The following is a 27,764-nucleotide window of genomic DNA, read 5'->3' as shown; positions in this document are numbered from 1 at the left end:
CTGATTGATGTCTCTTGGAGCTCTTTGCAGCATTTTCGCATACCTTTTTTGTAGATGTTCCACTGACATGAGCATAATATTCAGTATTCGACAATGAAATTGCTTTCTACAGTACACAACATAAATCGAATATACGCCATATAAGAGGCAAATGTTGCAGAAACTAGTCACAAGGTTTAGAAAATATATGCCTAAATTGTCATCGTTGGTCGTGTAGTTATGGTCATCTCCTTCATTGCCATCGCTAGCCATCTAGCTGTCGTCTTCTTCATTGCCATCGCTAGCCATCTAGTTGTTGTTGTCTCCTTCCTCGATATTGATACCCCATTCACGATGAAGCAGGTTATATGTTTGTTTCATGAATACATCGTTCTAAAGGAATCACCAGTTCGTTTGTTCCTTAATCATAAAGCAAAGCAAATCGACACCCTCCTGAACTTATGCGACGTGTCATTCATATATAAAGGAAACATCATTTCACCTACCACCCATTTTCAAAAACTGTGCATAAATTAATTGCATTGCACATTAATTAAATAAATAAAACATTATTTCAGCTGCCTTTTACAGAACTAGTCAACGCGATATGACATATCAGTCAAAACATTGTGCCAATATGTTTATTGTTTTCTTTTTTACCATTTATGAATCATTCATTGTGTAAATCACGATAAGACATATCATTCACATTGACAAAGCTCGTAACAACAAATTGTGATAGGACAAATATTATTAAATTATGAAACTTAAAGTATTGTGGTTGTAAGTCGATTAGTATTTATTAAGTTACCTAGATTTGTATTTATTAAGTTACCTAGATTTGTAGTCTGAACAATGTCTCGATTTGTGTGATGGGTTTAGGTGGGGGAGTGACCCGACCCGACCCGTTGTCCAGGTCTAAAACCCTTATCTATTTAACATCTCTTCCTCTTTCTTTTTTACGGCAAAGCAACTTCTTCTTCTTCTTCTTCTTTCTCTTACGACTTTGTCTTCTTCTTCTTTTCCTTCTTCTTCTTCCTTGTATTTTTTTTTCTTCTTTGTTCTTCTGTGTTCTTTCTACCTCTGGTTGATGGATGGTGTTTGATGCTGATAACGTAGTTGTTTCACGCTGTAAGAAAAAATCTGTATAATCTTTGATGATGATTACAGTGGTTATCTTCTGTGGATACATTGATATATTCATGACACATACGACTGTGTCGTATTTGTCCTGAAGTATATTGAAGCCTACAAAGTATATAATGACCATAATTGTCCTCAATCTTTATCGCCATACCGGAGCAAGCATAGATATTCTGCATGATTGATAGGTGGGTGTTGATGACCATCTATTTGATCTATTCCTACTGTCGGACTCTCAATCATTCGCAAACCATACTTTTCAGTTGGAAAAATATCTGCCTAATCTTCGATATACTTCATGACAAATATGTTAGTCGTGTGGGCTGCATCTTCTCTGCCTGTTGGGATCCATATCTTTATCTGTTGCCAATATACATCGTGAAAAAAAACTTACAAACAGATAAGGACCTTCATTGGTAGATAGATTTGCTTTCATTCGTTCATAGTGACTAGCAAAGGCCACTGAGTAAACTGAAAGTGCTGATGATATCTGTTTCGAAGCACATCACTATTTGGATGTGGGTTGATACTGATAATGATTTATGTTTTCTTCGATGATAATGATGGTCATGTATTGTAACTAAATAGTCATGTAAATGAATATAGTTGTAATATATCGTTCAAATTATTTATAATAACGAGTGCTAAATATCTTACGACTGTTACTAAGATTGCTAACGATTACAATGACTTACACTAATTAAAGTTAAATGTTAAAGCGATAATGATATGTACTAAGGAATACAAAATCCTGCAACAATCATTACTTATGAATACAAACGATTACAACGATTTACAGTACTGAAAGTTAAATGCTAAAGGCATAACGATATATACTAAGGGATACAAAATCTTGCAAAAAACATTACTTAAGAATGCAAACGATTACTATGATTTACAGTACTGAAAGTTAAATGATTAAGCGATAACGATTTGTACTAAGGAATACAAAATCCTATAACGATCATTACTTATGAATGCAAACGATTACAACAATTTACAGTACTGAAAGTTAAATGCTAAAGGCATAACGATATGTACTAAGGAATACCAAATCCTGCAAAGATCATTACTTAAGAATGCAAACGACTACTATGTTTTACAGTACTGAAAGTTATATGCGTAAGCGATAACGATTTATACTAAAGAGTATAAAATCCTGCAACGATCATTACTTAAGAAAGAAAATGATTACAACGATTTACAGTACTGAAAAATAAATGATAAAGCGATAATGATTTGTACGAACGAAGACAAAGTCATGCAACGATGATTACTTAAGAATGCTAGACATTTTAACGAATTATAATACTGTATGATAAATGTTGAAACGATTGTAAACAATTTTAAACCATTTACCTCATTTAATTATAGACCATCTAAAATGACCTTACCATTATCTTGCTTTACATTAATTCTAGACCACCAATCGATCTTTGAAAAACTACAAATCGCAAGGCCACACTTATGTTGCAATGCCACAATATGCTTCCATGCCCAGGTCTACAAAATCAATATATTAGTAAGACTATAACCTTCAACAATTTTTTCTTTACTATGCTCCCACACCTAGAGCGATATACACAATGACGTCTGTATCAGTCAAGTTAACTTGATTTGTTCTTTACTAAGTCTAAACATCATGTCGATTTGTTTATTTTTTATTTTCCACCATTTTTGAATGTCATTATATAAATCGTGATGGAAGGTATCGTTCTCTAGGACAAAGCTCGTGAAGGAAAATTGCAATAGGATATTCAAACAGATTTGGCTCAATTATTTGATGGGTTTAGATTGAATGGTTGTACAGATTGTGATAGAACACCTTCTATAAAAACCAAATCGTGATCTCTTATATATAACTGATTGCAAGCCAATCGTGGTTCCTTATAAAAACCAAATGTGATCACTTTTATTTATGAAGGCCGAACATTATAATGATCTGTTCAGTGGCACTTGTATGTTATAATTATTAAAAAAAGAATTAAACAATTAAAGAATGCCATGTTACAAAAAATAATTATAAAATTACAATAAAGAATTATAGAATTACAACAAATAATTATCGGGATAAAAAGAATCGCTATCGTTTATTTAGTGGCACTTGACAACTCATATGGACCATGACATACAAATTGTCTCTTTCTTTTTCTTGGTGGACTCTCTATCCTCGATGGCCTCTTGGTTTCCTCGATCTTATTATAAACATTGGTCATCATCTCTGTCAGTGACTGCATTTGTCTCCCCAAATTGTTCACCTCCTTCTGTAAGTCCTTATTTTCCCTCTTCAATATCTGGAACTTTGTGCCGCAGACTACGTTCTCTTTTATGAGCTCTGATCACTCCTCATCGTGTACTGTTACTGAGGTAATCGTTGTTGTAGCCAGAGGGAGACGATGGACGGGTTTTCTATGTTGGGATGCGACATGATGGGGGATAGGAGGGAGGCATGGGTTCCCAATATTCTCAATCTCCAGATTTCAATGCATGGGTTCCCAATATTTTTGAAAATAGTCGGAATCATATTGTCGTTTTTTATAATCATACGCTATGGCATGAACACCTCCTTTGTTTCAGCTATCCAATTGTTCCCTATAACATTCGTGTCAATTCACATTCCTGGCCCCACCACTATTCATCTTCCTTCTCACTTCTACAGGCTTCTTTGGGATAGATTGTCCCAAGCTAGATTGCAGGAGAACTCGACTACCAAGCTGCAACTCAGTTTTATAATTGCTAAATAGCCAAATATCACGGTCAGACAGTCTCACACCATCAACAACAAGCTCTTGATCCTTGTTCTCCCCATCTTCATACAATCTTCACACAACCTGTACATTGGAGATTATGGTTTAGGTACAGACAATTATTCATGCTGATGAATGCTAAATATTAAAATTATTTATAATAATGAGTGTTAAATATATTACAACGACTATTACTAAGAATGCAAATGATTACTATGATTTACAGTACTAAAAGATAAATGCTAAAGCGATACCGATTTATACTAACAAAGACAAAATTCTGCAGCGATGATTACTTAAGAATGCTAAACATTTCAACGATTTATACAACTGAATGATAATTGTTGAACCGATTGTAAATGATTTTAAACAATTTACCTCATTTAGTTGCAGCTCATCTAAAATGAACTTAGCATTATCCTCCTTGACATTTAGTCTAGCCCACCGGCCGATCTTTAGAAAACCATAAATCGCAGGGCCACACTAAGGACGCAATGCGATAATATGCTCCCACGCCCAGGCCTACAAAAACAATATATTAGTAGCACTATAGCCTTCAACGAGCTTAGTCTACAAGTACTAAATATGTAATAAATAAATACCTAAACAAATGACAAAAACCCCTCGACAGTTTTCATACTCTTACTCGCACGATAAAGTTGATTGTACAAGTATGCGAGCATAGTAGCACCCCATGCATAGTTGTTGACTTCATCTAAGTCTTCCAGGTACTGCATCCACAAGTAACTTATTCTCGAACCAGAACAATCAGAAAATAAAGTAAGACAAAAAAAATAAAGAAGGAAACCGCACAACTCTTGGTCAGCTCTTTCAAATGCACATGTAACAGACTGACCTTTCCATTTATTACGAAAAGAAAAAACTTTCATCAATGTGGAACTGCTTCCATTAGAAATGCATTGACTCCAGTCGTCCATCAACATTCCTAGAATGGCCGTGCACTTTTTTCTTGCGTTATAGTTTGAATCCCGTAATAGGACATCACTCTCATAGTACTTAAGGTCAGTAATTTGTGCCACATCTTCTAGGGTCATGGTGATCTCAAAAGAATCAAACTGGAATGTGTTCATCTGATGATTTTACTTATTTACCCAGGTGGGTATGGTGTTCCAACATATTTTAAAATAATGTTGGTCCAGAAGGCCATCAAAGTGCATATTTTGTAATCGATCCTTTTGATATGCACTCAGTTGATCATACCATAATAGAACTACAGACCACTGACACCGCTCTCCAAGGTTTTCACCTGGTGCTCTACTTCTCTTCTGACCTCACTGTAACACAAAATAACATATTATTTGTATCAATTGTAAATTAGTCTTATTTGTACTTATACACCTAACTATAGACAGTAATTGCTATAAATAATAATCATTGCACACACACTATCACAGTAATCGCTATACATGGTAATCACTATACATAGTAATATCTATCACAATAAATCATTCATAGTAATCGCTATACATGAATCGCTATCACAATAATTGCTATATATAGTAATCACTATCACAGTAATACCTATCACAGTAAATTATGACAGACAAGATCGATTTACGTACCTTGGTCATAAATTTCTCCTCTTCATCCCCTCCATCATATGCCTTTCTTGTTGCTCCGCCATATCCCATTGTTTTTCTACTTCTTCCATCCTTCACTCCATCGCCTCCTTCCTCTGCTTTTTAATTTCTTTCTTTCTTTCCCTTTCCTTCTCTTCCTCCTCCTATTTTTTCCTTTCCCTTAACTTCTCTTCCTCATCCTGCTTCTTCCTTTCTCTTTTCTTATCTTTCCCGTGCTCTTTCTCCTTCTCTACTTCTTCCTTCCTTTTTCTTTCATTCTCTTCCTCCTCTAGATTTTTCCTTTCCCTTTCCTTCTCTTTCGCTTCCTGCTTTTTCCTTTCCCTTTCCTTTTCTTCCTCCTCCTGCTTCTTCCTTTCCCTTTCCTTCTCTTTCTTGTCCCCTTTCTCCTTCCTTTGTCTTTCATTCTCTTTCTCGTCCTCCTTGTCCTTCATTTGCCTTTTCTTCTCTTCCTCGTTTTCCTTCTTGTTCCTTTGCCTTTTCTTCTCTTCCTAGTCTTCCTTCTCCTGATGATTCTTCTTTTGCCTTTCATCTTCATCATTTGCCTTTCCTTCTCTTCTTCCTCCTTCTTCAATTTTATTTCCCTCTCCTCCTCCTCCTCCTCCTTATTCTTTTTTTGCCTTTCTCTCTCCTCTATCTCCTTTTTCATTTGCATTATCCTCCTGTGCTTTTCAAAATATTCTTGCTTCATCAGTTGTCTTTTCTTCTCTTCCTCCTCTTTCTTCTTTTTCAATTGCCTTTCCCTCTCCTACTCCTCATTCTTTTTTTGCCTTTCCCTCTCCTCCTCCTCCTTATTCTTTTTTTTGCCTTTTATTCTCCTCCTCCTCCTTCTTCCTTTGCCTTTCCCTCTCCTCCGCCTTCTTCCTTTGCCTTTGCTTTTCATTCTCCTCCTCCTTATTCATTTGCTTTTCCTTCTCTTAGTCATCTTTTTTCTTCCTTTGGTCTTTAACCTCAATATCTGATGGATAATCCTCCGCATAATATAATTTCAACGCTTTCTCTCTGTCTTTATCATTTTCAATCTTCATTATATTTTAGTACCTTTCATAATGCTCATATAGATAGGACTGGCAGATAACTTCTCTAATATTCATCTCATAGAATGAAGGGTTATTTCTTGTCTGACGAGCTGTAGACATTGCTAACAACACATAAATTTAACTGCATCATTATACATTACAACTACCTCCCTAAGTATATAATAATACAAATTATCACATTCGTTAAACAATCACCAACATTACAAATTATCGTAATATTTGGCTTCATAAGTAAACATCGTTGTGAGATTTAGCAAACTTAAGTACAAATCAAGGTAACTTCATAAATACACATCACTAGTGCTTTAAATATATAAATAGTTGATGTTTCAAACTTACAAATCGTTGTATAAATTGCAACCTTCATGCATATCGTTGTAACGTTTGGCTTCATACGTATACATTGTTGTACAATTTATCAAAATTAAGTACAAATTATGGTAGTTTCATTAAATCGTTATGGCTTTAAACGTATAAATCGTTCATGCTTCAAACGTACAAATCATTGTAGAAAATTAGCCTTCATAAGTACATATCGTTGAAATGTTTGGCCTTCATAAGAACAAATTGTGCTAACTATTTTTTGATGCCCAGAAGGTGGATAGGTACAAATTGATTTGTTTCAGTATGAAAATACATGTTATTTAGCATAAAGATGGCCACATAGTTGTAAGATTTAGCATTCAGATTTATAAATCAATTTGTTTGCATAACGAAACCTTACACGAAACTCACCAAAACGATAGGAGTTTTGGTAATTCGACAATGGAGGAGAAACACCCAGAAGGGAGACGCAGCCGATGGTAGCAATAATACTACCATTGCGCAGACGATGGGAAAGGATGCTTCGGTGGCAACATACGATGTCAAAGGGTGCTTTGGCGGTAGTAGACGATAGTGAAGGGTGCTCCGGTGGAAGCAGACAACAGCAAAGGAGGGTTTGGTGGCAGCAGACGATGACAAAAGAGGGTTCGATGGCAGCAGACGATGGCAAAGGGTGCATAGTCAAAGGGAGCTCCTGTTACAGCAGAAATTGCAAAAGTTTACTGTTTCGGGCAAAAATGGAACATTTGGACTATTTTAAGAGTTAAGATCATGATCCCTTTTCTGGATCAAGGATAATTTGATCCTTTTCTCGAACCGGCGTTTCACTTTTCTAAATGGAGGGCATTTTTGTCCTCTTCTCAAACCAATGCTTCACTTTTCTAGATGGAGGGCATTTTTGTCTTTTTCTCAAATCATCATTTCATGGCGAGCATAACAATAAAGGGAATTTAAGTCTTTGCAACTGCACCAGGTTCTGATGCTAAGTGATGTTGACACACACAGGGATACGAGCCCCATGTGCTTATATATGTGGCACTCATTTGGACCCCGAACACGAGATGTAACTAACGACCATCTTTGGGGGGAGGGAGGGAGAGAACATATAACCTGCTTCACCGAGAAATCAAGTTTCTCCATTTAGCAAGAAGCCTTTGGTAACTACGGTTTAGACCTTATTCAAAAGGTCATGTAATTAGGAACTTTGTTGGTTCAGGCCCTATTTGGGGAGTGGCAGCTAGGGAAGGAGATTATGCATTTGGTAAAGTCATACTCAAACTACCTTCATGGTGGATGTCCAGAACAACGATGTTGAGGATAAAGCTTCCACATTTGAGGAGGTGAGACCTCCTCCCTTTTGTATTTGCACTAAAAACTAGATTTGGTATCTACCACCTTCTATAGGTGGTAGCTGCCTTTTCCAAATACATAAACTCTGTCTATTTGCCAGCTCTCAAACAGAGCTTAAAAGTGGCCAGCTTGAGCTTCACCCCAGCTGAGCTCGAATGTTCAACTTTTAAACCAACCAAACTCTAAAATTCTGGGCTCAGGCTCTATGCAGCCCTTTTTTGTGTATTATCATGTGTACTTACCTCAAACCATCTAAGCAAATGATTGAATTGTCTAAAAAACTCTATAGATGTGATATATATGGTTTGTTTAATAAAAACATGTTTTAGATCATATAATCGCAATGCTTAAGAAGAATTTTTCAAAAGCATAAAAGTTCAATGATTCTTAATGTACCAAAATTTTATGATTTTAAAAACCATTATATATATATATATAAAGGTTTGGTGCTATTGAAGGCATGGAATTATCGAGTTAGAAATCATAGATTCAAGCTTTATTGACATTTGTTTGCTAAGGATCTCTGAATAGGTGGATCCGATGGGTTTTGACAAAGATACGTTTTAGCACTAAATCTAGATTAATTGATGAAGATATGGGATCTCTGCTTTGCAAGTTGAGCATCGTCCCTTCTCCCGTAAGAAGGGATCAACCTTGGCAGGAATGTCGGCTCTCTTTTGATCTTGGGTTTAGTGTGCAACACACTATACCTCCTACGTGAATATCGAGAAAGAGGTGAGCCTCACCGCCAAAGCTCAAAAACATTCAAAAACAATCAATATGGTATATGTTAGATAAATTCATGAAATAATCAAATAAAATGAGAGAAATACATGAACACAAGTCTCACCTCAAGCTTAGGTAGTCCTTTTTATGATGATAACAAGAATGACAATAAAAGAGCAAAGCTTCAGTTAGGCAGAGGCTCTAGAGAGGTTAGGTGAGACAAGGAACTAAATCTATGTTAAGGTAGGATTTAGATTTATGTATGGGTGCACTAGGCTGAGATCAATGAAGGCTTAAAGATCATAGATTGAGCATAGGGGGGTCCATAGATCATAGAAACTGAAGTAGGAAGGCTAAACCCCTATAAATATAGGACTGGGTCCTAGGCCTAGGTTTTAGATTTTTTGGGTTAAAAGATCCAAATTCAGATTTCATGCAGGAGCTTGGATCTGTTTGGCTAAAAGAATGATGTGGCATAATATAATTGGTTAATTTTAACTTAAGAGTTAAGAAAGATAGATTTGGTAAGCTAAGGGGGCTAAGTTTTGGACTTTGAAATGTTTTTTGGCAAATTTTTGGGTTTTTGGAAGGTTTTTTGGGGCTCAAAACACCTTTCCTCATATGAAAACAGGTCCAAAATAGTAATCCTCATCTAGGACAGCAATTGAAGTTGGGACAACAATCTAGATTCTCATTTTGGGGTTTGGATCTAGATCTTCTACTCTTTACGATGGTCTAGATTGTCATCTTGGATTTTATATCTAGATCCATCCTGGGGATGACAATCTAACCTGGATCCAATTCAAAAAGTTGAACTGGATCTAGTTCATTTGGTTGGAATGACAATCTAGAGTGTAGTCCCAATGTTTAGATCTGGATTCACTTCACAGGAATGATGGATGAGCTTAGAACATATGAGGGTCTATTTGGATATGGATCTAGATCCATCATGTGAACGAGAAATGATTTTTGGATGACAAATGAGAGCTTTTTTTTATCTGGATTCAAATCTAAGTCCCGAATGCTAGGATGATAGTCTATATTGTCATCTTGACAAGTGGGTTTGGATTCAAACAAAAATTGGATCTTGGTCATATCTAATTTAGTAATAAATTTTGTTTTGGCCATAACTTTTGAACTGAGTGTTTGTTTTAGGTGATTTTTGGTACGTTGAAAAACTTATGATTCTTATTCGATTGTTATTTTAGATAAAAAGCTTGAAAATATTAATTTATAAGACAAAAAGAACCAAGGAGAAAGAGAGTTTTAGTGAGCTAAAAAACTCAAGCGAGAGAGAGAGAGAGAGGAGAGTTGTGAGTAAGTGATGAGAATAAGAGAAGACTAAGGTATATATATAAGCCCTAACCCAACACTTAAAAATTAAGACTCATAAAGTGCATTAAGAAAACCTAACGGCTAGCAATAAAGGGCTTGAGCTGGCCAAACAACAAGGGGGAAAATAAAGGTAGATGGCCTTGGTCAACAGGACAAACATGCCACTTTCAAGGTAAACCAAATATCTAGAAATTGGGTCATGGTCCCAAGTACTAAAAAGAATTGTTAGAGACCAACTGAACCGAATCAAGTCGTTAGATTGACTCAACTTATCGAGCCAAAACTAAAATCCAAATCCAAGATTCAAAGTTCAAATTGACATGCTCCCAATGAGTCTTGCTCGTAAAGGCAACTCCTCCTCTAAATAAAGGCAAGTGAAATTTTTGTACTCTTCAATGTCAGACTAAACTTGTAAGAATAAATAAACCTTCACTAACTTAAGTAAATATATAATAATGGGTAGAAAACCTAAATAGTTTTGAGCTAATACCCCCAAAAATATAATACAAGGGGACAAAGATTTTTAATTTTTTAATCAATAACAATTGGTTTTGATATTTTAGTATTAAAAAATATAATTTTATTAAAGTACTATTTACAAAGAGTAAAAAGTCACTAAAAATATTAAAATAATGAACATATAAATCCATGTCCAAATCAATGTGCCGCACGTGTTGCCAGGGACATGCAGTCAAAATGGCTGTCCCTGTGAGATACAGGAAAAAAAAACTCAAAATGGTATCTAGGCTGTCTTCTGCTAAATCAAACGTTATTAGGTCAAAAACTCACTTATTAAACTTAAATCAAACTCACACACTAAATTAATGAATCATAGCACACATCAAAAGAAAAACAAAGAAGTGAGACACAAGTGCTGTGAGAAAGACGGGAAGATACAGGGCATGTTTGGAAGCAAGAAAAATTTTTATAGGAAAATTAAATTTTGCTTAAGAAGTTTTGATATGGTAATTTTTTTAAATGAAAAGTTTCACTTGTTTGTGTGCATGAGAAAAATAAAATAAAAAATGTTCAAAAAATGAGAGAGAGAAAGGAGAGCGACAGTGGCGTAGGATGAAGAGGAGGTGGCGCTGTACTCGAGATCGACTCGGGTGCCGCGGAGGTGCAGAACTTGCCTGCTCCGATGTGTCGATCGCATTGAAGTCTTGCTCCGGTGTGCCGAACTTACCAGTGCCTGCCGATGGTATCACGGAGAACCACCACCATCATGAGGAGGTAGAGGACAGTCACCTTCCCGTTCCTGAAAGCCCTCTGCATTTGCCTCACCCTTCGCACGTCCAAGCAGAGGCTCATCACCATCGCCTTTGTTGTGCCTCACCCCTCTCCTCCCCCACGGCGACTCCCCCCCCCCCCCCCCCATCCCCATTTCAAAGCTTCAATCTTGCTGGAAAATCATGATCTCAGATTACAATTTTTTGGAAGGAATAGTGATGGTGGTGGCGGTGAGATAGGTGGTGGGGAGTCTAAATCACCATTTTCTCTTTTTCTCTTAGTAGAAAGCATTCCTCCACCTTTTTGGAGGAATGTTTATTATCAAAAAATATACTTTTTAGAAAAAATCTGCCAGAGAAAATTTCTCGTTTGGAACAGTAAGAAAATCATAGTTTTTTTCTATCTTCACTTTTTCTGCATCTTTTCTTATTTTCAAATGTACCCTTAGAGCACGTTTGCTTTGGTCAAGTGTGAGATGAGTCATCACACTTCATAAGGTTCAAGCTTGAGAAATTTGGTGACGGGATCAGTCTTGCAACTAACTTTCTCAAGTTTTCAGGGAGGAACTTTCTCAAGTTTTCAAGGAAGGAGCTTTCTCAAGTGGATCGAGGAATCTCAACTTTCACTTTCTCATGTTTGCAACAATAAGAAAAAGTGGCTGAGCTGAGCAGACTTTTCTCATGAACTTGAAAATGTTCTACTTTCTTGGGTGGTTGCAAGCTAGCCATGTAGGGATGGCAGTGGACCGGCAGGGGACAAGGTCTTCATCTCCATCCCCGCAAGGGGATGGATTTTAACCTCCAACCCCCTTCCGGTCCAAACGGGGCCCGTTTCCCCTCGGTCTATTTTCATCCCTTAGAAGGATTGGGGATGGGCGGGGCAAGGCGAGGATCGGGGTGGGTGGGGGAAAGCGTAAGTCCATCCCCGCATGGGGATGGATTTTAACCTTCATCCCCGCCTCCATCCCCATTTGATGCTCTTCATCCCCGGTCCAAACGAGGCGAGTCGGGGCGGGGCCCCGTTTTCCCCCTGTCCACTGCCATTCCTAGCGCCATGGCAATAACTCATGTCTGTTCATTGACTCAAAAATTAATCCCACTCAAACACATTACATTGTCCTGCTACATGTACCATATATGGTCCATGTTATACAACAGATCAAATACGTAAATAGAAGAGGATGGGAAGCGCTGACGGACCTTTTACCACAAGGAAAGCCCACTTGGCAATGAAAGCTTTTTTTTTTTTTTAATGACGGAACCCTCGCCAAAGCAAGGAAAACCCCGGGTGAGGCCCCATGATCATCCTGCCTTGTGTGGCCCACCTCTAAAAGTTAAGGACATACCCGTGCACCAGCAGGGTTTGAGATCGGGTGCTTTCATCTCAGCACCCTCACAACCACCCTGCTGGCCATGCAGGAGAATATGCAGCCAACTTCCTATTCTGATATAATAATAATAATTATTACTTGCTCTTTACAATTAATTAAATTTCAAAACCAACTATTTAACTAAACCAAAACTTTTGACAAAATTGAAACTAATCCACATCACGTTTCAATACTACCCCTAGGTTTTGGTGGCTGATAAATTTAGTTTCATTTTTGTGCTAAAAGGTTTTGAGGGATCATCAGATTTGGCAAGAGGTAAACAGATTCACCGGCATGCATTAACTAAATGAGACAATCATGAACTTGGCAAGCTCGGCTTGGCTCGTACAGGCTTGTTTTACATATTATATATTTATATATTATGTATTTTATACATATATTATATACATAAAATGCATATTATATATGTTTTATACATGCATTATATATAAATAAATAATATGTTTATATATTGTCAAGCTTTAAAAAACATTTTTTTTTTAAGAAAACGAGCTCATGAGCCAAGCCTGAGCAGGGGTGCACCCTTAACGATCAGAGCCAGAACAGCCCAAGCTCGCTCATTTACCAGCCCTAATTCCAATGATGACGCTTGATATAATGCTTATAAGAGATTTTCTCAAATAGTCCAGCATGCATAATGGTTATCACGGTGGCATATTGGAGTTCTTCACCATGATGCAACGCAACGGCAAAACCGAACAGAGCATGCTGGTCGAGTTTGCCGTTGGCCTGTGCTCGATCGTCTTGGAGCTTCGAGTATGCTAGAATGGTTATATAATTCAGACCGAGTTAATGCAGATATTCTGATGGCAACAGCTCTCATTGAGATGTATGTAAACTGTGGATGCCTGGACATAGCTCAGTGTTTGTTTGACCAAACAATTCAAAAGGAACGTTTTTTACCAGTATTTGATGATAATGAGCTATGGATGAATCAGAAAAGCTTGCAGAAACAACGGACCACCTGATAATGGTGTTTTGTGCTTCTAAATCAAACAATTCAAAAGGAATGTTTTTTACCAGTATATGTTATCCTACTCTTTGCATGCTAACACCTATCAAATATTCCCTTGTGCTTCTAAATCAAAGTCACTGAATGATTTCCCACGTGCATCATTAATTAGTAAAGAGTAAACAAGGTGCAAGAGACTATTAGGCCCGCTTTACGTAGCTGAGGTGTGCATGCTGAGATGGATGTGTGAAAATACGATAAAAGATAAGATTCGGAACGAGAAGATACGTAAGAAGGTAGGCGTTGCACCCATTGAAAATAAGATGAGAGAGAATCGTTTACAGTGGTTTGGATATATTCGGCAAAGGCCTAATGATGCGCCAGTTAGAAGAATGGAGAAATGAGAAAATATATTAGTTAAAAGAGGTCGGGGTAGACCTAGGAAGACATGGATGGAGGTGATAGGAAAGGATATGAATGCTTTGAACCTCACCGAGAACATGGCATTGGATAGAAATGATTGGAAGAGAAGGATTCATGTGGAAGACCCAGAATGATTTTCTTTTTTGGTTCATATCGCCGACCCCAATTGTTTTGGGATGAAGGCGTAGTTGTTGTTGTTGTAGTAAACAAGGTGCAAACTCAATTCACAGAAGGCAAAAACAGCGATCAGAAGGACAACTATATACTTCAGATGTGAAATGTTTACAAATTTTCTTGAATAGTGTTTCAGAAAAGATATGAACAAATTTCTGAATAAGAGCAGAGAACAAGCAAAACCAGGTTGGACAATTAACAAGGAACTGCAACTTGCTTGTTGATCCTCTAATATTACACCCAGGATTCGTCTTCTAGCGAAATAACTAAAACCTACACACATTACAACTGTACAGGACAATGTGCAATCTACAGCACCGTGTAGCATGAAAAGATGGCCAGAAATATCATAGTAGTTGATCGAGCATGGGATCTTTAGGCGATTGCCCTGCCGCGGCCAAATAACCAGCAAGCCCAGAAACCCAATTGTTTAACCATGAAGTGCTGCGTGTCAGAAAACCAGTTTGAGCTTGGCTATTAGCTTCTAGCATGCTCCGATGCTCCTCCTCCACCAAAAGGTCCACCCACCTCTTTGCCATGTAACTCTTCACGGCTTCAACACCTTGGACCACAACTTCCATAGGTGGGATATCCAAGGGATTCTGGTCCAGGTTGAGCTTAATCAAACTCTCTAGCCTACCAAATGATTCAGGCAGAACATGGATCTGATTGTTGCTAATATAAAGTTCCCTGAGATTTATTAGATCCCCGATTGTCTGAGGAAGCTCCGTTAGATCACTGAAGTTGCTGCTCAGATTCAGGATCTCAAGATTTTCCAGCCTCCCTATTGAAAGAGGCAGACCACGAAGCTCATTGAAATGGGCATCTAAGTGCCTCAAAGATTTCATTTCACAGATTGAAGAAGGCAGAGAACGTATCTTATTAAGATGCACCATGAGCTTTTGCAGGTTCACCAATTCATACCCAATGTTTGTTGGTAGATAAGTGAGCTCATTAAAGCTTGCATCCAACTCCACCAATGACCTGTTTCAATAAAGTTGATCAATAACTAAAACTTTCCCAAAATTTAGAGAACAAATGCAACATGAGAGTCGGCATAAATACCTGCAGTGAGAGATGCTATCAGGTAGTGCTTTTAGCTTGTTTCCAGAGACATCTAGTATCTTCAAATTAAACAACAGTCCAATCGAGTCTGGCAGTGACAACAAAAGATTGGAAGAAAGATGCAATTCCTGCAAATTCTGAAGGCTTGCTATTGAATCAGGAACTGCCTACTTTGCATAAATACAATAAAAGAAAAGATTAGGAAATGTCAATGTCCAACACCAGAAAAGCTATTTTCAGTAGCTCGTATCCCTAAACAAACAGTCAGGAAAGTGAAAAAATTACATGATATAAAAGTTTCAACAATTCCTGAAGAAGGGAACAGAGGATTACATAAAGATGTGGATAGAATGCAAAATTATTGTATACAACATGGGTATAAGGCAAGCAGTACTGAACTAACTCTTTTTTTTTTGAAAGGCAAGCTGGGGTTAGGCAGACCCCTACCGGTTATACAACTATACCCATTGGGTTTTAAACCTGCAACGTCCCAACACAAGGTGATGTGCACTAGCTGCTCCTACAAAACAAGCGGAGCCCCCGTTGGTACAATGGAAAACCATAGCACACTAAAAAGAGATGTTCAATGCACAGGAATCACCAAACATAAAATCAGTTGGTCAATCTGCTGAGCAAGCTTAAAAGAATATGCAATAATAAAAAATTCTCGTAGCTGTACTTCCATTGCAACTCTTGTTGGCATAAGGTTAATGCGAATGTTGGACCCTCCTCAGTGCTGGCAGACTTCATAAACAGTTAAGCAGGATACAATTTTGCTAGGGAATAGCAGCATGTCTTAACAGAGCTTGAAAATGCGTACCAGCTACTTCAAAAGCATCAAGGACCTTTTTGCCCTGCCACAGGGAATATGGGAAACATAACATGACAGGACATGATGAAAGTATCACAGAAAAGAATTCATAACTAAATCAGGTACAAAGGGCAACACAAACGCCACGTGGATATGCATGTATAGGATAGATCATTTGTATATTATTATATCATCACAACCATCTACGTAATGGAAGACAGAACTGAGAGCCTTTTTCCTGATCATACAACTTAACTTCTAGGTTTTAATACTGCCCACATTCTTGACAAGCAACTCCGACAAATAAATTTCCTCATATATATTCTTACTTTCTAAGCCAGAAAACAGAATACTGTTTTTGTGATTTTAAGAGTAAAATCATATTTACCATTTATGTTGCAACAATTTCTAATAACATTGTCCTGTGGTTATCTTCCTTATTAGGGCAGGACATTTCATTAAAATTAACTAGGCATGTAGCACTAAGAATAGAACTTTATGATATCCATATGCATCTGTTGATCTTCAGTAAGTTGCTCTAGGTGACATATCTAAAACCTGAATACTGAATTTTGTACTTCCCATGCCTGTATAAAAGTATAAAAAGGATGACAAGACCAAACATAGTTCACAAAATTCTGAGACTCCTATTGTTCAAGCATTAACATGTGCAAATCTAGAGAAGCCATTCGGGTTCCTTGATTGTTAAACAACCAGATTGTGGTCTTGAATTTGTGACTGACCTTGTAACCATAAAATGGCGTGGTTTGCATCATTTAGAATCAAAGTTCAGATTTCACTTGGATTATTCTAAAAAATGTTTCCAGGAAGTGAACTACCAGCAAAAGTTCACAAGAATGAAGCCCAAGGATCGGCAAATATGTTGACCAACATTCTTATGATTACAAGAAGCACCTAAAGGAAGGAATGTCGGAGTGAAAAATGATTAATGACTTATCGAATTGAGCTCCAAAGTGTAAATCACCCTCCACCACAAAAGAGACTTGACCATAATATTTTCTACTTGTTAGGTAACCATCATGTTGCAGTGAGATTCCACCATTCTAAATTTCCATGCAGACTAAATCTAAACAAAGATTTAGTCCAGACAATATCCATAACTGGATTACCAAATTCTGCATTGCCTTTTATGTTTTCTCCAACAAATGACAGTATGTATGAATGTGTTCAAATCTATCATGAAATACTGGACTTGCTGCAAGTGCCCCTGCACTTTTATTAACCTAAAAATCATTGATTTATCTCTCTAGGATCGAAAACTATTTAGTAAGCTCTTGATCCATACCACAGATCATGCAACGCTCTTCTATCTCTTTCTCTTTCATTACATCATATTTGTACAGGAAAATATGCAGCAATCAGGATCTAATTGAAACTAGCTCACATGATCAATCAAGATCAGAAAATCCAAAATATGAATTTATCCTCACCTATATAGTCAAAAAAACAAGAAATCCATATGATTCCTAGTTTACCCCAATAGGGATACTGATTTTCCTGACTAGGCGCCTAGTCGGTGCTTAAACCAAGGTTGCCAGACTAGGAAGCGGAAGCAGGAAACAATAAGAGAAGCGGAAGCGAGAAGCGAGGCATTTTGAAATTTATAGAAAGCGGGAAGTGCAATTTGAAAGCGAAATATAAATAAAAAATGAAGCATATATGATAACTGAATAAGAATCGAACAAGAAGCAAATAAAACCTAAAATAAAATTGATTATTCTTATATTTCATGATTTTTCAGTAAAAGAGTTAAATTTTTGTTAAAATCTAACAATGAGAGAAAGTACATGGGAAGTGAGTGAAAGCGTGAGAGGAAATACATGAAAAACATGAAAAGAAACATGATAAAAGCATATAGGAAATATATACCATGTGTGTTGGAAGCATAGAAGAAGCGTGGGGGAATCAAGATTCCCATGAAGTTTCGGAAGCAAGGAGCATCGCGCTTCCAAAGCGAGTTTTCGGTGAGCGCGCTTCCCACCTACCTAAGAAGCTTCCGGTAACTCTGGCTTAAACTGCCCTCGCCTAGGCGAGAGGGTCATTATGTTTAATGTTTTTTTTCATTTTATGTTTAAACCTCCCTCTCTCTCACAGGCTCAAGCGCTCTCGCCCTCCACCGTTGCTCCAAGTACGCCTCCACCGTTGCTCCAAGTACGCCTCCACCTCTTTATGCTTCACCTCAACGCTTTTCACAACATTGCTCTCTCCCCTTCCTCCGCCTCTTCTTCTTCTCTTCCCCTTCCTCTGCCTCTTCTTCTTCTTCTCTCTGTCTCTCTTTCTCTTTCCCCCTTCCTCTGCCTCTTCTTCTTCTTCTCTCTCTGTTCCCATCTCTCTGTCTCTGCAGCTAGTTTTTCTTTTTGCTGTAAATGACAGTTTAATATCTGAAATTTTTTATACATGGATTTTCCATGTCTATAGCACAATAATCATGACATCATTGTATGAATTGAATATGGTGCCACCTTTTTGTCATGCTAATCTTGTCCATCTTTTAATGGAAGAACAGAAAATATTCTTTTGTTTTTGTGTGTGTGTGTGTGTTTTTTTTTTAATTTCAGCAATTCTCTATGTGTATCAGAAGAGGAATTTAAAATTTTGTTAAGTTCTGTAATTGATCTGAGCAAATTACTCTTAATCAAATTTTGCTGTTGCTGATTATTTTTTGTTGCTATAAGCAAGCCACTCATTGTACATGAAAGCATGTTTGTTACTAATTTTAGCAGTTCATTTGCATATTTTTATATTTTTTTATTTAAGGTACCGACTAGTCTTTTTAGGAGTCCACCGACTAGGTTTGACTATATAGATCCGCACATCCTACAAATTCAATTTATGAAAATTGTTCCCTATAAAATTGTGCCCTTTACGTATCGTATTATCCTTTTTAATGCATCCATATGCCATTTGTAGGATAAAGCATGAATTGACATGCATTGTTGACCGCACAAATAATATCTAAGTGTGTGATTGTCAAATAAGGTAGAATTTCTTCCATAGTTGTGTATAATTCATCAACAAAAATTACATCTTCATCATTCCTTTACACCAATGTTGTGAAAAGCGTTAAGGTGCTCCACCAAAAACTGAGGTGAGACGTAAGCCCCGAGGCGTAAAGCGTAAGCCTCAAATTTTTTTTGAAAAATTAAAAAAAACCTATAAAAAATATCTAAAATTACAAATAAATAAAAAAGTAAAGCGTAAGCCTCAAAAAAAAAATTTGAAAACTTTAAAAAAAATCCTCCTCCTCTTATTATTATTATTATTATCATTATTATTATTATTATATAATTATTATTATATAATTATTATTATTATTAATCATATAATAATAATAAAATAATGATATCATGCCTTAGGCTGGCGCCTTGAGGGGCAAAGGGCCTCGCCTCAAGGCCTGCTTTTAACAACCCTGCTTGACACCTTTGTGCCTAATTCCTAAGAAAGTATCTCAATTTCCAAGGTGTATTTTATTAATATCATCTTGCAAAACTCTTTTACTCTGTTAATCAGTGATTCAAAGCTTCTTGTTATTTTGATATCATAACATATAATAGGACAATAATCATACTTTTTCTTCTCAATATATGAGAAGTGAAATATCAGCTGCTCTTTTAAAACCATAGTTGGCAAACCCAATTAGTTGACTCGAGAATCGCCTGAGTCGACCCAGATTGGACCCCAACTGGGCCACCAATTTAGGACCACCGATCCGCATGCCACTTATATGTCTATTGTCATGCATTTCGTGGTTTTAATGCATAATGCTTATAAAAGGATAATTTTTATAAAGAATCATCTATTTTTAAATCATAATATCAACAATTATGTATAGTTGAATACATATAGCTTAGTCATTGATGTGGTGCTAAATTTAGTGATTATACAGTTCGGAGTTTGATTTTTTCCTTATCTTAACACTAAAAAATTCATGTTCTAACTCGTCTGAGTTACCGAGTCAACCCGTTGACTCGCGAGTCAAGGATCAGGTGATCCAGATTCGAGTCACAAGTTTGCCAACTATACTTAAAATTAATGTTGTATGTATTGTACTATACCGTACGATATGGTACAATATGTATTGTTACTATGAAGAATATTGATATGATATGCACTTGTATCGCGATACGAGTGTGTATCATATATATTGTTCGATACAATACCTATCGTATGATACAAGGTGGGGCACACTTAAAAAATGACTGAATCGTAAATTTTCAGTTTTTGGTTTTAAAGACCTCTTGAAAGCCAACTCCCTCATTTGTGTAAAAGTCATTAGAGAGGTATCAACGCACCCTAGTACTCGTGAAAGCGATTTGGGGGCCGATTCGTGCACAAGGAAGAGGGCTTTGCGGTTTGCTAAAGTAAAAGTGAATTTCCACCATTTTTCCACTCAAGGAAGTGGGTTAAGGTAAAAAATATTTATTATGAGTAAAATTACAAGGCTACCCTCCAAAAAAATTCTGCATCGGGGGTTGTTGCCCCCTTGAAGCCTCCCGCAAACTTAATGCGAAGTTGGATCTGCAGAAATTAGAGATTTATATCAAGGTAGAAATCCAATTTTACACTCCAACAAATATAGCATCAAATTATCCGGCATGGCAATGGGGTACCCAAGTAATGAGTGAAAACCGATTGAAAATCGAGTGCAACTATTGCCATAATATTTTTTTTTATGTAATATGAAAGTATGAGTCTTGTGGCATGTTCTCGTGAGATAGTTGATGTTTGATGGATGATGTCTTATGCAACTTATAGAGACATAAATACTTTATATGTGATTTTATAGTTGTATTTTGTATAATTGATCATTTTTTCATGTGTTAAGATTTTTTAGAACTTTTGCTAGTTTTTTCTGATTTTTTATTAAAAATTATGATTTTTTTTGTATGTATCTTATTTTGGGCCTGACTGACACGAGTAACGATATGATACTTACAACCTTGCTTAAAACACTTTTGTAAACTTTGGAAGCATGCCCTTAAGGCTTGGTTTAATTTACTGGGCTTGCACACAGTTTTCTAGGACCTGCTTGATAAAACCTGATTCACTATCCCATATATACTTATTTTAATTACCCATGCAAAAAAACATTTTTAATGTCTAGTTTACAAAGTAGCCCACAATAAGACAAAACTATAAAAGGTACAGCTTGCATGATCACAATTTTTTACCACCGGACTGAATTGTTTCTTCATATTCCATATAGCACCATTGGTTGTGACCTTTTGCCACTAGTTGGGCCTTCTATAATCTCATCATATCTATACTTTATCTGGAACACCCATTTTCTTCCTACTATTTTTTCCCCCAATCTTTTGGTTTTTCCACAATGTTCTGTGCTATGTCACATGGGTGCGGGTGCGGGTGTGGGGATTCGGCACTTCCAAAAACCCCGGGTGCGGGGGTGTGGCAGGGGCAAAAATGTATATATATATATAGGGGGTCGGGGTTCCCCCGACGCTGGTTTTTTCAAATTTCATTGCACGATAGCACAAGCAAGGCTACCACCATCATTATCATTTATTATGGAGAGAGAAAATCCCTTACGAAAAAAAGATCAGTTGTCAGCTGCTGACAGAACAACTGACAGAAAAGCTGCTGACAGACAGCTACTGTTAGCAGATTTTTTTTTAAAAAAAAATTCGAGCAGCTGACAGACAGCTGCTGTCAGCAGAATTTTTAAAAAAAAAAATTGCAGCATAGGGAAAATTTAAAAAAAAAAAATCCAAAAAAAAATAGACCTAAATGATCCTGGGTGCGGTCAACGCACCCAGGATCGGGTTGACCGCACCCGCGTCGAGTCGCGTCGACGCAGGTGTGGCACCCTGCTAGCCGAATCCCTGTGACATAGGTTCTGTGTTAACTTATTTGTAAGCACAACCTCTATTTCTTCACTGACTATCGTGGGCCTTTTATTGCTTCATGATATGTTTTTATTCTACCAATTGCATGAAAGAAGAATTACAATTCATGAATGAATGCCTCATGGAATGCAAATCTATGGAATGCAAATCTCTGGAGTGAATGTTTTTCTCTTGTAGATATTCTTAATTAAGATTCCTGGTCAGTTTTAGTCGATACATTAAGCATATTACTTTGTTTTGATCCTCTTAAATAAACATATTTAGTTTTTGGTCGCTCCATTGAAATGGAATATTCTATCCTTTACTTCAGTTTTCCATGTTTGCATGTGAAGTTTCACAAGATTGAATAATCTCCATTTGATAATTGATTCTATATTTTAATGTCAAGTTATCATTAGCAAGATAACTCCGCCTGTGTATAACTGTTTAGTTATACACTGCCGGTCCCAAGCCCCGATAAAGTAGGAGGGTTGCGGTAGGCTAGTGACAGCCAGCATAAAAACTTAGTCATACCCTATGAATTTGAACCAATATGAGAATTTCGTTGGGGCGTTCCCTACTAAGTGACGCGTTGTACTCTATAGGCCCGGAGGCAGTGATAAATGGGCAAGGGTTGCTAGGTCGTTGCCCGGAAGCGACGCGTTACACCGGCGCCCGGGTGTGGTGTCAAATAGGCAAGGGTTCCCTCACTTTGTTGGACGGGTGGGGGTAAAGAAGTTAGTCCAAGACCATAAAATTAGGTTAGCCACTTGGAACATAGGGTCTTTAACTGGTAAGTTGGTAGAGTTAGTAGATGTTATGTGTAGGAGAAAGATTGATATTTTATGTCTACAAGAGACCAAATGGGTAGGTGAGAAGGCAAAAGTGATAGAACCTCGGGGATATAAGATTTGGTATACAGGAATAAATAGAAATAGGAATGGAGTAGGGATTGTTATGAGTCGTGAATTTATAGATAATGTAGTTGAGGTCCGTAGAAAGGGTGATAGGATTTTACTTATTAAATTAGTATTAGGTACAGATATTATTAATATTATTAGTGTTTATGCACCTCAAGTAGGTTTAGATGATTCCATTAAGCGTCAATTTTGGGAAGATTTAGATGGAGTAGTACAAGGGATATCTTATGGTGAAAAGCTTTTCATCGGCGGTGACCTTAATGGACATGGACATGTAGGCATTAGTAGGGATGGATTTGAGAGTATCCATGGAGGCTATGGTATAGGAGAAAGAAACGAAAGTGGAGAAATGATTTTAGATTTTGGTTTGTCATATGATATGATCTTAGCAAACACTTGGTTTAGGAAGAGGGAGTCTCACCTAGTAACATTTAAAAGTGGGGTTAATACGAGTCAGATAGATTTTTTCCTACTTCGAAAGAGAGATAGGGGTTGTTGCATCGATTGTAAGGTTATACCGGGAGAAAGTGTAGCTACACAACATAGAGTCTTAATTTTAAATCTTAGAATTAGACAATGCCGCAAAAGGGATAGACATAGGATAGATCCTAGAATTAAGTGGTGGGCACTGAAAGGAGCTAAACAAAGAATGTTTGTAGAGCAGGTAGTTAAGGAAACTGATTAGTGTCTCGAGGAGGATTCAGAATCAATGTGGAATAAGATAGCGGGTGGCATGATAAAATTGGCTAAGGAGATATTGGGTGAGTCTATAGGCGGTGCACCGCTAGGTAAGGATACATCATGGTGGAACGAGGATGTCAAATTAGCTATTAAGGTTAAAAGAGAGTGTTATAGAAATCTAAGTAAGAGTCGTGATAATGAGAATTTGGAGAAGTATATGATAGCAAAAAAGGAAGCTAAAAAAGTAGTTCGAAACGCGAGGGATAAGGTATACAAGGACGTTTATGACAAGTTGGATACCAAAGAGAGTGAGAAGGATATTTATAGGCTTGCAAAGATGAGAGATAGGAAATCGAGGGATCTGAGTATGATTAGATGTATCAAAGATAAAACACAAAGGGTTTTAGTCAAAGATGAGGAGATTAAGGAGAGATGGAAAGATTATTTTGATAAGCTATTTAATGGAAGTCATGATCAGGATCTTGGAGACTTGTCCATTCCTTTTCATGAGATGAATCGTGACTTCATGCGCAAGATTCAAAAGAAAAAAATTGCAGAGGCTTTAAAGAAAATGAAATCAAGAAGGGCAGTTGGCCCAGATGGTATACCTATCGAGGCTTGAAAATGCTTGGGAGAAAAAGGTTTAGAATGGTTGACAAATCTTTTTAACAAGATTTGGTAGACAAATAAGATGCCTAATGAGTGGAGGAAGAGTACTTTGGTGCCTCTATATAAGAATAAGGGTGATATACAAGATTGCACAAACTATCGTGGTATAAAACTCATGAGTCATACTATGAAACTTTGGGAGAGGGTGATTGAGTCTAGGTTGAGGAAGGTTGTCATGATATCGGAGAATCAATTTGGTTTTATGCCTGAAAGATCAACTATGAAAGCTATATATCTTCTTAGACAAATTATTGAGAAAAATAGAGAGAGGAACAAAGATTTGCATATGGTTTTTATTGATTTGGAGAAGGCATACGATAGAGTACCTAGGAACGTTCTCTGGTGGACAATGATGAAGAAAGGTGTTTCTCTCAAGTACATTAGTATAATTAAGGATATGTATGAAGGAGTAGTAACCAATGTCCGCACTTGTGGAGGGGTGACAACCAATTTTCTTATAACGGTTGGGTTACATCAAGGATCTGCTTTAAGCCCTTTCCTATTTGCTATAGTGATGGATGAGCTTACGCGATCAATTCAAGAAAATGTGTTATGGTGTATGTTGTTTGCTAATATTGTTTTGATTGATGAGTCTAGAGCTGGGGTTAATGCTAAGTTAGAATTATGGAGACAGACATTGGAAGCAAGAGGTTTTCAGTTGAGTAAGAGTAAGACAAAATATATGGAATGTCGGTTTAGTAAGCAACGAAGTAGTGATGGGAGTGTAGTGAAGCTTGGTGAGCAAGAAATACCGGTGGATGATTGTTTCAAATATTTGGGATCTATCATTCAAAAGTATAGAGAAATTGATGGAGATGTAAATCATAGGATAAAAGTTGGGTGGATGAAATGAAAAAGTGCAACTGGAGTGTTGTGCGATCGTAGAATGCCATTGCGGTTGAAGGAAAAGTTTTATAGGACGACTATTAGGCCTGCTTTACTATATGGTACGGAATGTTGGGCTGCCAAGAGACATCATATTCAAAAAATGAGTGTAGTTGAGATGCGTATGCTTAGATGGATGTGTGGAAATACAATAAAAGATAAGATTCGGAACGAGGAGATACGTAAGAAGGTAGGCGTTGCACCCATTGAAAATAAGATGAGAGAGAATCATTTACGGTGATTTGGACATATTCGGCGAAGGCCTAATGATGCTCCAGTTAGAAGGATGGAGAAATGGGAAAATATATTAGTTAAAAGAGGTCGGGGTAGGCCTAGAAAGACTTGGATGGAGATGATAGGAAAGGATACGAAGGCTTTGAACCTCACCGAGGACATGGCATTGGATAGAAATGATTGGAGGAGAAGGATTCATGTGGAAGACCCAGAATGATTTTCTTTGTTGGTTCATATCGCCGACCCCAATTGTTTTGGGATGAAGGCGTAGTTGTTGTTGTTATCGTTAGCAAGATGGTCAACATTACAGAAATGTTTAAAGTCTTCACCAAGGTTGGCCAGAATCACATCTTCTTCTCTTCTTTATTCTCCAAGCCTTTTGTCTGTTCATACAAAATGAGTGAAATCATAACATATAAGGAAATAAAGAGGTAACGGATGCAAGACCCCAAACACCTGAATGAATAAGTTCTAAAAGGTATGATGTCTTTAATTCAACAGCACCAGAAAAAAATGCTTTCATCTTGACATACACATAATAATTCATGACATTAACTTTTTGAAGATCAAACTGAATATAACTGAGCATTGACAGGTACTTAACGAACAAAGAGAAGTGGATGTGCAGTTGTGCACCGTACATAACCACAGATGACAACTTACAAAGAAAACATGGTAAACAAAGAAGGAGATCCAAGCAGATATCATTCACTATCTGAGGATATCAATTTGCAACACAAACAGCAGAACATCCCATTCATTAGACAGAATTATTCACAAGAACACGACAAAATTTCATCTCCCTAAAAATAGAAGGAGATCAGACTTTTATAGGTCACAAACCGGATAAGAGAACACTACTGCTAAAATTAGCAGAGAAAGAAACGAAAAAAACCTCAAGCTGATTACTCGAAAGGTTAAGCATGACCAAGCCGTGAATCCTCCCGAAGGCATCAGGAAGGTGCCTCAGAAAACGCCCCGAAAGAACCACCTGCTCCACCTTCTTCTCCGACGCTTCTCGAAGGATGTTCATGACCTCCTCGTTGATCTCGTCCCTAACAGACAAAAACTCAGAGCTCGCCGCGTACAGCTTCTCCAATTTCTCCTCGGCCTCCCTCAGGAGCTCCGTGTACACCTCGTGCATATCGTCCAACTGAACCACCGCCCTGAAGGGAGATTTCTCCTTCTCGGCTTCCTGCCTGCATTCCTTCTCATTCTCTGCCTTCAAATCCACGGTTTGAAAAAACAAAAGAGGGAAAACCATTCAAAAAACCTCATCCAGCCGTGGAATGCCAAAAAACAAGAGGATAATGGAGAATTGAGGCGAAAAACCTAATCCGGACCGACCTGTCGAGATCGCCACTCGAGGCGATCGACATCGTCGGGGCGGGAGGCCAACACGATCTCTTCGAGTTGCTTCGAGAGCTTAGCGTCCGTCTCCATGATCTTCTTCATGGAGATCTCCACGGATTCGTGGTCGGGCCTCTCGCCCAGGCACTGAAGCACCGATCTCGCCTGAGCGACGTTCTCCACCGCCTGTCTGATCGGATTCGAGGCCTCGCAACTCGTCGTCTCCTTCGCGTCGGCCGCCGGCCCTTCGCCTCCTCCTTTGGGGCTCTCGATGTCGATCCGGAAGGAGGAAGAGGGCTCGTCGTTGCCGTCAATGGTGGAGTTCTCGTTGATTTGAGGAAGGTGAGGATGCTTATGCTGATGCTGCTGATACCGAGCCATTGCAGGCGGAGAGAGAGAGAGAGAGGGGGTAAGAACGCCGCGTGGAATACAAGTGTCAATTGTGTAGCTTTTATAAGGCGTCGGATGGGAAGCGATAAAGGAAACATGTAAGAACGCCACATGGAAGTGAAAATGAAAATCAAAATTGAAATTTCGAAAAAAAAAATCAAAATTGAGACACGAGGACACGTATTTTTTATTTTTTAATCACTAAAAACTATTTTTTAAATATTTTAACATTAAAAATAGTTTTTTATGAAATAAAATTAAAATAAAATGAAATATTATTTCAAAATATTAAAATAATGCCTGAGATGTCCGTTTTGATGTGTCCACGCGTGTCACCAGAGACACAGCCGAAATGGCGTGTCCCTGTGACATTGGCAATGAAAAAAATGTTCATTCCCCATTCCCACCTTGTGCGAATGAAACAAACATAATTTTAATTGTATAAACAAATAGAAAGCAAAATTATATACACAACTAGAAACCA

At 37.6% G+C, this 27,764-nt stretch overlaps 1 protein-coding gene and 1 long non-coding RNA gene across 2 annotated transcripts; one reads left to right on the top strand and one right to left on the bottom strand.

Moving 5' to 3' along the window:
* Window positions 1-14,483: 14,483 nt before the first annotated feature.
* Window positions 14,484-27,298, bottom strand: LOC149829625 (plant intracellular Ras-group-related LRR protein 3-like). The gene is made up of 4 exons (XM_090016047.1): window positions 26,888-27,298; window positions 26,436-26,762; window positions 15,477-15,643; window positions 14,484-15,395 (listed from the first exon to the last, which is right to left on the bottom strand). Exons 1-4 carry the CDS (start codon window positions 27,269-27,271, stop codon window positions 14,759-14,761), a joined length of 1,515 nt encoding a protein of 504 aa, XP_089872173.1. The 5' UTR covers window positions 27,272-27,298; the 3' UTR covers window positions 14,484-14,758.
* LOC149829626 (uncharacterized) lies at window positions 19,465-25,787 on the top strand. Its single transcript, XR_016433733.1, has 2 exons — window positions 19,465-21,639; window positions 22,160-25,787. It is a non-coding gene; the product is annotated as an uncharacterized LOC149829626 (long non-coding RNA).
* Window positions 27,299-27,764: the final 466 nt, after the last annotated feature.

Source organism: Nuphar pumila, chromosome 8, assembly GCF_984573655.1.
Source record: "Nuphar pumila chromosome 8, dmNupPumi1.hap1.1, whole genome shotgun sequence".
NCBI lineage: Eukaryota > Viridiplantae > Streptophyta > Magnoliopsida > Nymphaeales > Nymphaeaceae > Nuphar > Nuphar pumila.
This window is presented reverse-complemented; position numbering and strand designations above follow the sequence as displayed.

What these genes read in the sequence shown, in the direction of transcription:
- LOC149829625 (XM_090016047.1), bottom strand. Translation starts at nt 27,271, where the DNA reads ATGGCTCGGTATCAGCAGCATCAGCATAAGCATCCTCACCTTCCTCAA. An exon ending in TTTCGAGTAATCAGCTTGAG is followed by an intron (nt 15,644 to 26,435) that starts GTTTTTTTCGTT and finishes TATGCAAAGTAG; the next exon opens with GCAGTTCCTGATTCAATAGC. An exon ending in GATAGCATCTCTCACTGCAG is followed by an intron (nt 15,396 to 15,476) that starts GTATTTATGCCG and finishes TTATTGAAACAG; the next exon opens with GTCATTGGTGGAGTTGGATG.